At 49.3% G+C, this 15,102-nt stretch overlaps 1 protein-coding gene across 5 annotated transcripts in view; it reads left to right on the top strand.

Moving 5' to 3' along the window:
* The window catches only part of FHAD1 (forkhead associated phosphopeptide binding domain 1), a 147,013-nt gene that overhangs the window by 121,754 nt on the left and 10,157 nt on the right, over nt 1-15,102 (top strand). For 4 of the 5 annotated variants that reach the window (XM_082380985.1, XM_082380982.1, XM_082380984.1 and 1 more), the window contains 8 exons: nt 1,237-1,343; nt 3,149-3,308; nt 4,520-4,652; nt 9,256-9,385; nt 10,052-10,176; nt 13,122-13,217; nt 13,638-13,858; nt 14,400-14,565. In XM_082380985.1, the coding sequence (XP_082237111.1) occupies nt 1,237-1,343; nt 3,149-3,308; nt 4,520-4,652; nt 9,256-9,385; nt 10,052-10,176; nt 13,122-13,217; nt 13,638-13,858; nt 14,400-14,565 (1,138 nt within the window). Of the gene's footprint in view, nt 1-1,236; nt 1,344-3,148; nt 3,309-4,519; nt 4,653-9,255; nt 9,386-10,051; nt 10,177-13,121; nt 13,218-13,543; nt 13,859-14,399; nt 14,566-15,102 lie in introns of those variants that run through there. The other variant, XR_014241652.1, reaches the window with a different exon arrangement.

Here is a 15,102-nt window from a genome sequence, read left to right as displayed (position 1 = left end):
AAACGACCTTGAAGCTCCCTCCCAACCCAAAAGTCCATACCTGGAGCCGCAAAGAGCTGACAGTTTCCAGAGAAACAAAATCCATGGATGGGAAAGATCCTGAAAGCCACCGACAAGCAGTGTACAAACCAGTAAGCAGGAATGTGATGCAGAGAAAGGGTTCAGAAAGTTTCTCGAAAAAGACAAGCCACCAGCCTGAGCCCTGCACCACATACCAGTTACCAAAGTCTAATGTCACAGGGGTTTTACCCCAAGAAGGCAAAGATACTCAGATACTCAGCCTTCATGTTCTGAAAAGTTCCTAACTGACTCCTCCTGGTAGAAAGAACTCTCTCTAAAGACAGCAGTAGCCACGACCTGGAATCAGCATCACGTTACTCTTCTCTGGTCCACTTCCTTAGCTGTGGACACCCTTGAGGCAGAGTTTCATCCTCAAGTTGGAAGAGTTATAGCCAAGGAGTAGATAGACAGATAGACAGACAGACACACACACACAGCATGCGTCTCTCAGGGCTGGGGTGTCTCACCCCTGCTCATAACCCCCCTCAAGGCACCTCTCCCGCTGTCACGCTGGGCCCCTTCCCAGGGAAAACTGCTTCCCTGTCAGCCACCCTGATCGTCATGGTGCCAAAGACGTCCTGCCCTCTGGGGCATGGGGCCAAAGAGCTGCCCTCATCCCACCCTCCCTGTGTCCTCCTTGATTTTCTGGGCCCCGGGGCCCACACTTCTGCAAAGTGTCCCATGAGCACCAGTCACTCACGTGGCACCACGTCTCTCCATCAGGAATTAAAAGAAGCTGGTGAGAGAAGGGAAGCCATACCATCCTCTTCTCTCTCCTCTTCCTCGTCCTCAAAGAATCCCTGAACCCACACAAAAATAGTCTTCCTTCCTCTTTGCACCAAAGATCAAAAGTCCACAAGAGCATTGGTTCACGCTGACAGACACTTGAGCAGCGAGAGGTTTCATCTTCATATTAGTTGTATCTCAACCTCAGAGCGAACCCAGCCGGGATCCTTTGTTCTGTCTCCATGTATTTCTTTGTAATGAAGGTGGATCAAAATGGATTTTTGTTTTGAGAATTTTTAAAGAGTGTGCTTATCGCCCTTGCTGGTACTGGCATCGCACGGACCATCACTGATTGGGCATCACTTTGCCTTTGTACTTGGCCCCTTCCAGGCACCCAAGACACCACGGAGATTGAGTTGAACTGACCTGGTCTGTTTCTGTGAATTTCAGAGAGGATTTATTGACCGCTCAGAAGGAAATCCTGTCTCAGCAGGAGATCATCATGAGGTTAAGGAAGAACCTCACTGAAGCCCATAGCCGAATGTCAGATTTGAGAGGTTGGTACAGTTGCCCATGTCACTTGATTTCCTGACCCACTTCAAGAAAGGAAAGAAATGTGTCTGAAGGGTTGGAAAGCTGGGCATTAAAAATCCCACTCAACCTGATTTCCTGGGCTGTCACAGTACTCTTAGCTCAGGGTCAGCAAGAGCTGTATCCTGGGTGTTGAACTGATTCCATTTGATGTGGGGCTACAGGGAACATTCTCAGATGACTCTGGACCTGTGTGTGGAAACGCAACTTTCTTTTTCGGAGAGAATCTCTGATGACCACAGAGGATTTGTCTCTGGGGGCAAAGGCTTGGGGGTCAATCGTGGGCGCCCCTGGGCAGGCCAGCCGGCACAAGTCCTAGCACCCAACAGCTTAGGGACCTCAAGTAAGGTGACCCCCGGGCCTCTCCTTCCTCTGATGCAAAAGCACCTGCAGCACGTCTGCCTCCCGGGGTTGATTTGGACGTCAGAGACCACTAGAGTAGGGGCGAAATAGCTCCGAGGTCTGCTCTCTTCTGGACGGACACAAGTCTGGCTGAATATTCCTACTTGACCCTTCTTCTCCCCAAACTTTTATTTTTGCCTCTCTTCTTCTTGCTTCTCAGAGCTGCCTTCTTTTCCCATCCCTAGCTTCCATCCAGCCAAAGGGCAGGAGTCGGGGGGTATAACTAGGTTTGGGGAGGTGGAGGGAGGGTGAGGAACACTCCTCTTTTCCCCGTCTCAAACCATGTGCACCCCAGACCTTCAGTGGTGTTTGCTCCCTGTGTCTGGACCAGCTGATGCCCCCAAGGCTTTTATGGCAGGATTTCTCAAAGAGTGATTTTTCCATACTAAGTTATGAGAACACATGGGAGAGAGGCTACAGTGTCCAGTTCTAGAATGGGGAGGCGCTGGACCCAGTTCTGGGTCTGCTGTGTATTAGTTGGGTGACTTTAGGCAAGTCCCTTGACCTCTGTGAACCTCAGTTTCTGCACCTGTGACATGGGGGTGTTACTAGGAACTGCCTTGCAGGGTTGCTTTGAAGATTCAAGGCAATGTAGGTGTCTTTTTTCTGGCCCTGCGGCATGTGGGATCTTAGTTCCCCGACCGGGGATCAGACCCTCGCCCCCTGCGCTGGAAGCGCGGAGTCTTAGCGGCTGGACCGCCAGGGAAGTCCCAGTGTAGGTGTCTTACTTTGGGTTTTCCCACAAGCAGACCTCCAAGACCAGAATCCCACTGCAGGTGGTTTATTTGAGAGATGATCCCAGGGAAAACAGCAGTGGAAGTGAAGTAAGACAGGAGGGGGAAGAAAGCAGATAATGGCTGTGCTGTCAGTCAGCGGGCCCAGTTGGGGACCGAGCTTACTACTGCAGTGTGGTCAGTGTGGTCGCAAGGGCGCCACCTGGGGTGGGAGGGAGCTGGGCTGTGTACCCCAGCCTGTCTCCACCGGTCCATGGTTGGAGGCTGTTGCCTCTGGCAGGCTCATGAGCAGAGCAGTCTCCAGAGGCCTTAGAACGCCGTAGGCAAACATGCAGAGCAGGCAGCCGAAGGTGACCTAGAATGGCACAGGCTCACAGGTCCTGACAGCTGGGGCCGGGCAGGCGCCTCACGGGCTGCCTCATGGCGCCAGCACTCACTGAAAGGTATTGCCGGTGGGCTATTTTGCTGTTTTTTGGGGGAAGATGCACACAGACCTCCTGGCCGTTACTGAAGCCCCCTGAGCATTCCTGGAGGGTGGACCGCCTCATGGTTCTTAGAGGCCTGGCAGAGCTGCTGTGGCCCTCGCAGAGACCCAGGGCGGGAGACCCCCTCACCAGCTTCCACATCACTCCCAGGGGAGCTTAACGAGAAGCAGAAGGTGGAACTGGAGCGGAATGTGGCGCTGGTCCAGCAACAAAGCAGCGAGCTGAGTGTGCTCAAGGAAAAGATGGCACAGATGACCAGCCTGGTGGAGAAGAAGGACAAGGAGCTAGAGGTCCTCAAGCAGGCACTCAGGTGGGTAGGAAGGTCTGCATGGTGGGTGTGAGGAGCCCAGGCACACCCAAGTGCCCAGGGAGCCTAGCACAGAGAGGCAGGGCAGGGGGGGTGGTGCTCAGTCAATGCTGGTTGAAGAGTTGAATGAATGAGTAGATGAATGAATGACATACATTTCATTGCTTTACAACCTCATCATTTAAAACAAAGCTTTGCTCAGTTCTGTGCATCTAGACATTCCTACCCAATATTCCAGATGCGTCTCAGCTTAAATGCCACTTCCTCCAGGAAGCCCTCCATCATTCACCTCACCAAACATAGCCAAGGGCTCCTGCTCTGCCTGGGGTCCGTCAGCTCCTGCATGCCACTTGAGCGAACCCTTCTCACACAGCCAGGCTGCTCCCACCTGCTGATTGTCTGCCTTTCCCATGAGAACCCCTGTGTAGACTCTATTGACTCGCCAGCATTCACACAGTGCCTGGCATATAAAGGAACGTAGTAAATATTGACTGTACAAAGGTACAGACTGGAGGTGTCAGAGGTCAGCTTAAACTAAGTATATTGTTGTTGTCCCAAGGATTCGTCTCAAATACACATGTGAGTTTGCATTTTCATCTATAGTGTATCCATATTTTGACATAAGATTAATGTTTTTCCCAAGAAAGTTTGCGTAGAATTGATATCTCATGTATACCCTGTAGCTTCATGTGCTCCGTGGTTCATGGCCAAGGCAGATTCACATAGTGGTTAAAAGAACAGGCTCCAGACCCAGGCTGCATGGATTCGAGGCCAGGCGCCTTCACCTACAAGCTCCACGACCACAGGCAAATTGCTGTATGTCTCTCTCCTTGTCTGTAAAACGGTGCAAGCAGAGTCCCCACCTCATGGGACTTCTATGAGAAATAGAAGGGTTGACACATAATAAGTGTTAGAAACAGCAGACACACATTAAATACCCCCCATGAATGTCACAGCAGGTGTCCCGCAGACCCAATGCAGGAAGCAAGGATGGGTAGGGGCCTGCCTCTCTGGTCACTATAGCCTTAAGTCCCCCGAAGCTCAATTCTCTAGAAATCTTCGGGCAGTAGACTTGAAGGCTCAAAGATTTTGGTTCCCTGTGAAAATGGAGTCCCTTTTCCAATTCTGCTCGTGGATACAAAGGTAATTCACGGTTCCCGGAATTCATGCTGCCAGCCACTCTGCTGCCCAGTGTCTCATCTTCTCTGCCCTAGGGCCTCCCAAGAGAAACACAGACTCCAGCTGCACAAGGAGAAGGAACAGAAGCCCAGGAACACAACCCAGATGTGTGACACCTCGGTGCAGATAGAGCCAATCCACACCGATATTTTCTTGAGCAGCCAGGAGGTGAGTGCCTGCCCTGTCCCTGGTCAGCTAGAAAGACAAGCTAAGAAAGAGCCCAGTGGTGGCTTTCTTTGCTTTTTTTTTTTTTTTTTTTTTTTTAACAGGATGATGTGAGGTTCCAGTTTGAATGAGAAGCCACAGCTGGGGAAGGGCGGTCCAGGCAGGGTAATGGCCACTGCAAAGGCCCTGAGGCAGAAATATGTTTCAGGAGGAATATATGTGGGAAGGAGGGCAGTTTGGGATCTGGGAGAACTTTTATTTTTATTTTTATTTCTTTTGGCTGTGTTGGGTCTTCGCTGCTGCACGTGGGCTTTCTCTAGTTGCGGCGAATGGGGGCTACTCTTCGTTGTGGTGCACAGGCTTCTCATTGCGGTGGCTTCTCTTGTTGCAGAGCACGGGCTCTAGGCGCATGGGTTTCAGTAGTTGCGGCACGCAGGCTCAGTAGTTGTGGCTCGCAGGCTCTAGAGCGCAGGCCCAGTAGTTGTGGCGCACAGGCTTAGTTGCTCCACGGCATGTGGGATCTTCCCGGACCAGGGATCAAACCTGTGTCCCCTGCATTAGCAGGCGTATTCTTAACCACTGCGCCACCAGGGAAGCACCTTTCTTTGCTTTTGTAAACATCTTCATTTTAAGTTCCAAAAATATTACTTGCTTATGTGAAATGTATGTTATCAACAGCTTGGCATGTGTGCCACCAGACCTTTTCCTCACAGAAACCACCACATGCTCATACAGTCAGGATTGTGCAGTGGTTGCAGGTTAGTCTTGGATTCGATTTCAGTCTTGAATCCTCCGCTCAGAAACCCTGTGACCTCAAGGATGCACCTGAGTACCAATTCCCTCATCTGGGAAGTGGGAGTAATACCAGTCACCGCCCACCCCCATGGGGTTGTTGAGAAATGAATTTATACACACAAACACCCGCAAACTTACATATACATATATTTATTTAATAGGTTTTTTTTCAAAACACGGTATCAAGCCGCATATATCCTGCAGCTATTTTTTTCTCACATAAGACTATTTAATGGGCATATTGTCAAGTAAGCATGTAAAGATCTACCTCATTCTTTTAAACGGCAGCAATGAATTCCATCATGTCCCTTTTATCCAACCAGTCCCGTATTGATGGACATTTGTTTCTACTTCCACACGTTGCTGTAGTTAATATCCTTGTAAGTATGTAGAACAAATTCCTAGACGTGATCCCGAGATGTCCAGAGGACAGCCTAAATTGTGCTTGGTATGGCCAAACTGCCTTCCCAAAGAGCCATGCCAGTTACGCTCCATGGCTGACTCTTGGCCACCTCTGCCCATGAGGCCTTTGCATGTCTGGAAGTCCCAGCCGCGCAGCACACAGGGATCGTGTCTTTGAGCGAGAACAGCCTTCAGCACGCGCTCCTGAATGGCGGCGCTCACGTCTGTGCCCGCGGCAGGGGCTGTGATTGTGATGCTCCCCATTGTCTGTGGGCGGCTGACTGTGGGTATGGCGCTTCCCCGAGGCCCCGGGTTTCCTGGAGTCCGGGGATCTCCTTTCACCCTTTGCTTTATGAAACTAGAGAGCAGAGCGTTTCAGTAATGGGCTTTGGACTTTCACTTGGAGACGGGGCCAAATGTGTCAGCTTGCCTTCCTGCTTTCTCAAAGATGCCTTTCCCCTGCCAAACAGCAGTGAGCCGGGGCCGCCCGCAGCGTGAAGGAAAGGGCTCGGCGGCCCAGCCCTCCGGCCCTGGCAACGATCACCATCCAGAGAACTTTAGCAGAGGCGTCTCCTCGTTACCAGGGCCACCTGGCGATGGGGCTGCAGCGGGTTCCGCAGCTGTGAGCTCCATGGGGCCGGAAGCAGGTCTCACTCCTGTCGGAATCCAAGCTCTTCGTGCAGGACCCGGCCCATGTTCATTCACATGTTCAACAACTATTGAGCACCTGCTGTATGCCAGGCCCTGTGCTGGGCTCAGGGGAGGATGCTCCGGGTCCCTGCCCACACCAGACCCCCTGCGACTCTGCACGTGTTTGCTGGAAAGGACTGTTGACCAGACGCCTGTGATTTTTAGTTTCTATGATGAGGCGGGGTTAGTTGAGGAGGATGGGGGAGGGGGGCTGCAAGATAAAAGTAAAAAAGGATTTTTTCTTTCTCAGAACGGCTTTCCACACTCAGGCTACTTCCTGCTTTCTAAACCAGAGTGGGTCAGAGGGCTTAAGCACTGTATGAGAAAGAATCTCCATCTTCTCTAAATAAACAAATTCCCAGAAGAGCCATGAGTAAGGGTCACATCGGGCTCAGGCGAGCTCTGCAGGCAGAGGAAGGGCTGTCACCAAGCCCGGCTGCTGCGGCTGCCCCACCCCCAAGGCCGGTCACCCCTGCCCACCTCCTCCTCTCCACCCTCCAGCATGTGCACACACACACACACACACACACACACACACACGACATTCCTGGTGTTTACTCCCAAGGCAAACATACACCCTCAAAGAGAGGGAGGCCAGTGTAGAAAGAGCCTGGGAAGTAAGCCGGCTATAGCCAGGGTCGGGCTCCATTGAGGTCCTACTAAGTGCAGCCGGGGGTAGAGTGCCCCCTTCTCTCAGGAACTGAGCCCTGGTCCCAGCAGTAACACTGGGGCAGACCCCTTCCGGCTCCGTATTTATTGAGCCCCTATTATGCCCGGGCATAAGGCTGGGCCCCAGGAATAGCACAGTCTACAACGGAGACAAACTCTGCTCTCACAGAGCCCACATTCTGGAAAAGGAGAGACACAGGCAATAAACAAGTCAATGTCGAACAAAATGTCCAGCGGGAGTGAACGCTCCGAGGAAAGATACAGCAGGACTCGGGGCAGAGTAGCGTGTGGGAGGGAGCTCTTTAGGACAGGGTGATGGTGGGGTGTGGGGCGGCCTCTCCAGGAGGAGACCAGGAGCAGAGCCTGAATGAAATGAAGGAATGAGTGGTGGGGAAATGGGGTGAGAAGTGGCCCCAGGAGGACCTCAGACGGCCCTGCTGGGCTCCCCGAGGGAGGCCATGAGCCTTGTGCCCATCATGGCCAGCATGGGGTCTGGCACATGTCACATGGGCCTTCAATAAGCATTTGATGAATCAAGGAAGGAAGAGCAAATAAATGTCCCTTTCCCTCTTCTCTGCTTTGTTTTCCTGGTAGCATTTATCACTTTCTGGAATTTTACCATGTCTTTCTGCTTGTTTGATGTGTCTGCCCCATAGAAATGAGCCCCCAGCAGCAGAGCTTTCTGCCTGGTTCCCCGATCTCTCCCTAGTGCCTCAAACAGTGTCTGGTGAGCGCTATCTCTCTGAACCAAAATTGTTATAAGATTGTTATAAAACAAACAAATTGTCAGTTTCTTCCCTTTCTCGCCATTTTGACTGGGACCTTCCCTAGCCACAGTGTTTACATCTGAAAACCATTCCCAACACCCCATCCCATTTCCAGTTTTTTTCTTTAATATCTATCACTGTCCGCCATATATTTTCCATGATTATCGTATTTATTGTCTGTCTGCTCACACTAGGATGCAGAATCTATGATAACAGGGATTTTGCCAGTTTTAGTCACTGCTAAGTCCCCAGAGCCTAGAACAAGGCATGGCACATAGACATGCTCAATAAACCTTTGTGGTATGAATGAATGAGTGAATGAATGAGTCACTTACCCTAGGGAAGCATTGTTTAATTTGGAGTCTATGACAGGGCTTCAGGGGGTCCCTGAAGCTCCAGAAGTTACCTGCAAATTTTTGTATGTGAATTTTTCTGGAGGAAGAAACCTGCATTCTTCCTATTCTCAAAGGGGAGAATATGTGCATGGCCCTTAAGAGATGAAGAAGACCTTTCCTTGTCTGTGCCCTTCATAAACCCAACTCTAGCGACATGGCTAGTGAGTACCATATTGGATGGTGCAGATATAGAATATTTTCTTTGTTGCAGAAAGTTCTGTTGGACCACACTGTTCCAGAGGGTCCAGAAGTCTCAGAGGAGTGTTTCCCTTTCTCCAGACCAGCCAGGAGTCTGCCCATTAAATTCCCCCTAGCAAATATTAAACCACCATCCTTGTTACCAGCTAAGAAGAAAGTATCACATGTTTGTACCTAAAAAATGCCCCTCCAGGGACTTCCCTGGCGGTCCAGTGGTTAAGACTCTGCGCTTCCGCTGCAGGGGGCGCGGTTTCGATCCCCGGTCAGGGAACTGAGATCCCGCATGCCGCACGGTGCTAGCAAAAAAAAAAAAAAAAATGCCCCTCCAGGAGCGAATTTGATGTGATTGTTCAGAGATGAGACCAGAATGACAACAAGTGGAAACCCAAGCTTAGAAGAATATTAGAAGAAAAAAAGAAATAAAACATGGGGAGGGAACATAGAGGGGATCTCTTACTTATAGTGATGCTAAGTAGGTAGGAAAGTTGGAAATCTTCCTACATGTGACTTCGTATTTGAAATGAAATATTTAAATTCCTTCTCTGCTGAAGCCCCTTAATGATATTTTCCAAGGTACTAAGTAAGTGACAGGGTTTCTGCTAATCCACGACTTGTTCATGTTTCTTCAAATACAAGAGAAGGAGATTCTGATCCCTAATAAAGCTGCTGTCTCCACCATTCTGGCCACAGGAGCAGTCCTTCAGTGACCTAGGGGCCAAGTGCAAAGGGTCCCGACATGAGGAAGTCATTCAGCGTCAGAAAAAGGCCTTATCTGAGCTTCGTGCGCGAATTAAAGAACTTGAGAGGGCCAGCTCGTCAAGTAAGTTTCCTCCTTCTTAGTCACCCCCTCTGTGCTGAGAGCCGTGGGCCCCAGACTTGAGGGTTCACTTTGGGGACTGACCAATTTGCCAGGACCACCATCTTCTCTCCCCATCATTTCATAACTAAAAGGACATAGTTATAAAAAAAAAGATGGGCAGACATGATCTGAGAGTCAAGAGTAGGCCTTGATATTAAATAAACAGGATTTCATGAAAAACTCACAACCTTGTCCTTCTTTTTCTTATTTCACTGTGGCCCAGTGGAAACTTTTTCATAGACTGATGCTGTGCAAGGACCAACCTTGGGGAACTTCCCAGGATAAATACCCTGTTTAGAGGGAATAGGGCTTTCAAGAAACCAAGCTTGCTGCTGGGTAGAGCACTGGGCTAGGACACAGAAGCCTGGGTTCAAGTCCATCCTCATACCTGTGGCCGAAGGTTCACCCTCAGTGCCTCAGCCCTGTGAGGCTGCAGCCTCATATTAGCTGTGTGGCCTTGGACAAGTCATTTCACCTCTCTGGGCCTTGATTCCTCACCTGCCAAAGGAGGATGGTGAGGATTAGTACTGGCCTGTGGTAAGTGTCCAGTAAATAGCAGCTGTGATTTTTACATGCCGTAACTTCTTCCTGAGCCTTTCTTTTGAGTGTAAATTATTTCTTTTATAGATCATAAGGGCCACATGGATGGATCATTTCTAGACTTAAAGACCCTCGGGATGGAAAAAAATGTTCAGAAAATATTGGATGTAAAACCTGACTTGCCAACTTTTTCAAGAGTAGAGATCCGAGCGGTAACCAAAGAAAATTTGTCTGTGCACTGACTGACACGTGGAGAGGGTGGGCATGAGGACAGACACTAGTCGTGTGCCCTGACACCACTGTATACATCATTGGTTCAAGGCCAGGTCCTCCCTGATGGGCTAGCACCTGTATGGACTGGTCGGTGCCTGGCCGTACCAGCGGTCCAATGTTTGAATAGAAAGGCGGCTTCCCATCATGTACAGCATGATATAGCATTGCACTGATGTTGGCCAGGTCAATCTCTGGGCCCTCCTTTTCACATCACATGTTATATTCTGCAGAAAATACTCAACAAGCTAATGTACAACATTCTGTCATGAGCTTGCCTAACATTTGCTTTTTGCTATAAACTGAAAAACATGAACACATAAAGGGCAGCAGAAGGGAGCCATGATGATTAAGAAGACACAAGTTCTAGAATCAGAGACCTGTGTCCTAATCCCAGCTCTGCAAGCTCTGTGACCTTGGGCGGGCTCCTAACCTTTCTGGGACTTCATTTCCCAGCTGTAAAATGATGATGGAAAAATTAAGGGAGATAATTATGTAAAGTGCTTATCCCAGTGCCTAGCTCATAGTGAACACTTTAATAGATGATAGTTATTATTATTAAACAGTATTTAAATAGTATTATCCAAGAAAACCTTCCTTTCTTAGGGAGCATAGTTCCATCTGCCAGGATTTTCAGAAGTAATTTGATTGTTAGGTTGAAGGTGCCCTGTATCCTAAATGGATGTTTGATCAGGTGTTTGATTGACACATGACAATGGACAGCTCAGGTCAGCATTAATCACAGGATCTGCTGGGTGTGGCTTGCTGCGGCAGCTGGTCTAAACCAGCTTTTGGAAAAAATAATAAAGTCATCCTATCTGTACCAGCATTCTCTCCTACAATTTTTCGAGACATTTGCTCACATGTTTAGAGATGTGACTTCAGAAACGTGTTGGTTTTTCTGATAAAATCGAACCTTCCTTCTCTGAGGTTGGGAGTAGAGGGACCATCTCCAGGTGGGGAGCTCAGCTGGATCTCATATCCTGATGATCCTGCTTCCAAGATTTACCTTCTCCCTGGCAACAACCCCTCATCCCACCACTGACACCACAGAGCAGGAAACCTCCCAACTCTCAATCCTCCAAGGTTAGCAGTAGTTAAAAGAAGAGAAGGAGCAGGAGGAAGAATAGCTGACATCTGTTAACTGCTTACTGTGTGCCAGGCCTTGAGCTCAGCCGGCTACATGCCTTATCTCATTTAACCATCATCGCAGCCTTGTGTCATAGTTACTATTATTGTCCCCATTTAACAGATAAGAAAAATTAAGGCCTCAGGAGGTCAAGTACCTCATCCAAGGTCACGGAATAATGATTGAAGAAGCCAGGGGTGTGTCCCTGGTGGTCTGTCTGCTAGCCTGCAGAGACCGGATGGAGACTGTGTGATTGGATCCTGTAGCCCAGGCTCTTCCTTAGTGACCCTCCCTCAGGAAAAGAGGGGGAATCTGGAGAGGTACAGAGGATGCAGCTCAGGGGAGCTGAAGACACAGAGCAGCATCTCAGGTTCTTTTTGCAGCAGATCTGCCCGGTTTATTGTCATCTTCAGATACCCTCTTTTATTCTCATCTCCATAGATACATAGACAAATATGTCCACTCTTATCTATCACAGTCACTTTGGGGCCTTTATATTTTTGTAGTTGTTTCTTTTTTAATCTCAGAGGTTTTCAGGGTAGTGCCAACAAATGCTAGGGCTAAGAGATGCTCATGGCAAGCATTAAAAGCCAATTTATTTTTTAAGGAGGCTTATTATGGTTATTTGTAGTCGTTCAGATCAGGTCCCCTATTCAGTCTGGCGGCCTTTCCATGCAGTCAGTTGGGCTTCCAGCAGCCAGCTGGCTGGTTGGGGTCTTAGGGAGATGCAGCTGCAAACACTATCTGCATTGTCTCTGGAAAGGGTCTGAAGTGATGCCCACCCACCAGGTTCCAGAGCTAGGAGAAGGTTTGGCCAAATTTTGTGAGGGTATGGTTTCTGCTGCATAGAAATGAGATTCCTTTAATAAAGAGGAGGGAGGCTATTTTCTACTTAACCTTCATTCGTTCATTCAACAAACATGCCCACTATGCACCACTCGGTGCCAGGTGCCATGCTGGGCGCAAGGAGGGGGGTAGTGAGCAAAAGCAACATGGTCCCCATTTTTCTGGAGCTTGTCTTCTCAACGTCAGCGGTACCGAGTTTTTGAGCCAGGTAACTCTTTGCTTGGGAGACTGCCCTGTGTATCGTGGGGTGTTCAGCAGCACCCTTGTCCTCTACCCACTAGATGCCAGCAGCAATTATGACAACCACAAATGTGGCCAGGCATTGCTAAATGTCCTGGCGGGGGTAAGGTGGACAGAGTCACCCCCGGTTGAGAACCGCTGGCCTAAAGGGAAGACAGACGAGACGGTGGCCAAAGAACGGCACGAGTGATGTGTCATTTCAAAGGCAGTCGTGCTCTGAAGGGGTAGGAACACAGTTATAAAGAAAGCAGTTCACAGAGTCGGATTGGATTCAAAACCAGCTCTCTTGGCATGGACATATATACACACACACGCTACCAAAGGTAAAATGGATAGCTAGTGGGAAGCAGCCGCATCGCACAGGGAGATCAGCTCGGTGCTGTGTGTCTACCTAGAGGGGTGGGATAGGGAGGGTGGGAGGGAGACACAAGAGGCAGGGGATATGGGGATATATGGATACGTATAGCTGATTCACTTTGTTATACAGCAGAAACGAACACACCATTGTAAAGCAATTATACTCCAATAAAGACGTTTAAAAAAAAATCGGCTCTCTCAAATTATTCTTTAGTAACTTTCCAGTTCTTCCATTATTCTTTGGGTTATTCTTCTGGATGTAGAAAATCGTAATAGAATGCCAAGAGAGTTTTTTTTCTTTTTTTTTTATTTCAGCCTCAAAATGGCCTTTCCAGCCCAGGGTCCATCACAGCCACTGAGAAGTTAGAGGAAACGGATGTGGCTGAGGCTTTAGATCTTAGTGAAAAGCTGGTAGGTACACCCAGCATCAGTCCCCTCCTGTCCGAACCTGCGTGCCCTGCAGATAATTTAAACATCAACCCACATACATATTTAGTTGTTACAGTAGCTCCACGAGACCCATCTACTATCCCAGCATGGGCTGGAAATTGCACAGCCAAATTCCTTGGAAGACTGGGCAGTAAGAATGAATGTTTATGTCTGTTGTCATTCCCCCTCCCCCCGCCCCCAGTTCTCAAAAAGGCATAGTGTAAATGGATGCGGGGAAAATGAAAGTCGTACTAAAAGCCCCAAATGCACTCATTTGCAAAGCATGTGTTTCTTCTCTGCAATTGCAGAAAATGAATGAAACAGAATTAGACGTTTGCTTCCTCAAAGTGGCCACCAGCGGTCTTGGGCCAGGCCTCTTACCTGCGAAACGCTTTCTCGTAGTACATGGATATGAGCAAAACCCTCGGGAGTCTGATGAACATCAAAGATATGTCAGGTCACGTGTCCATGAAACACCTCTCCCCAAAAGAGAGGGAGAGAGTCAACCAGCTTCGACAAAGAGACCTCGACCTGGTGTTTGATAAGATCACCCTACTCAAGAACCAGCTGGAGAGAAAAGAAGAGCTTTTGAGAGGATACGAGAAAGACATTGAACAGCTCAGGTATGGCCCGTGTCCCCGGCAAAAGGCCCAGGCCTCCACTCTCCAGGCTAAACCTCGGGGCAGCTGCAGACCCGTAGGGACCAGGACAAGAGGACAGAGGCCTGGGTGAGGAGGGGGGAGGCGGGATGGTGACTCAGGGCCTGATGGACCCAAGTCTCTGGGCAAGAAAGCAGCAGTTAAAGTGCCCTACTCTCTCTTAAGGAATAAGGTGCACCTTTTATGAATGTGTCTGATGTTTCACCATGTGTGTGCTTTTCATAATTCCATCCTATTTTCAGTGGTATCCATTCCTCCACCCTCTCTGGGAAGTTGGGAGGGGCTGGTAGCATAATCTTTGCCACCTTCATGCTACACTTCCACAGCCAATGGGCTATTTATCCTGCCCTCTATTCCCCAAATCTTCATCCTTCTCCCCCACTTGTAATGAAACCACTAAGTTAGGCATACATGGAAGTGTTTTGAGAATCTCCCAGGTCGGGAGCGTTGGTGGTGAGTGAGAAAGATGAGGGGAAAAGAGACTTTGTCTCTCCTGTGTGCTCAGGCAGAGCAAAGTGTCGGTTCAGATGTACCAGTCACAGGTGGCAAAGCTGGAGGACGACATCTACAAAGAGGCCGAAGAAAAGGCGCTGCTGAAGGAGGCCGTGGAACGCACGGAGCAGCGGCTGCACCACGAGAGGAGGGTCAACAGGGCGATCAGGCAGCAGAAGGTGAGAGGTCCCGCCTGGAGCAGAGCCTCTGAGGCTGCCCCTCAGCTCCCTTTAGAAACAGCCAACTGAGGTCCCCGTGGGATCCAGGCGGCACAGAATGCATTCACTGATGCAAAGGAAGGTGGCAGAATAGCTTTAGCGTTAGGCAGACCTAGGTTTAGACTCTTGCTCTACCATTTACTGTGTGACTTCACGCAGCTTTCTTTTTTTTTTTTTTTTAACATCTTTATTGGAGTATAATTGCTTTACAGTGTTGTGTTAGTTTCTGCTGTACAACAGAGTGAATCAGCTATATGCATACGTATATCCCCATATCTCTCCCTCTTGCGTCTCCCTCCCACCCTCCTTATCCCACCCCTCTAGGTGGTCGCAAAGCACCGAGCTGATCTCCCTGTGCCATGCAGCTGCTTCCCACTAGCTATCTATTTTACATTTGGTAGTGTATATATGTCCATGCTACTCTCTTACTTCGTCCCAGCTTACCCTTCCCCCTCCCCATGTCCTCAAGTCCATTCTCTACATCTGCGTCTTTATTCC

The sequence above is a fragment of the Balaenoptera borealis genome (assembly GCF_965194805.1).
Source record: "Balaenoptera borealis genome assembly, chromosome: 1".
Lineage (NCBI taxonomy): Eukaryota > Metazoa > Chordata > Mammalia > Artiodactyla > Balaenopteridae > Balaenoptera > Balaenoptera borealis.
The sequence above is the reverse complement of the archived record's forward strand: the minus strand, read 5'-3'. Positions and strand labels throughout refer to the sequence as shown.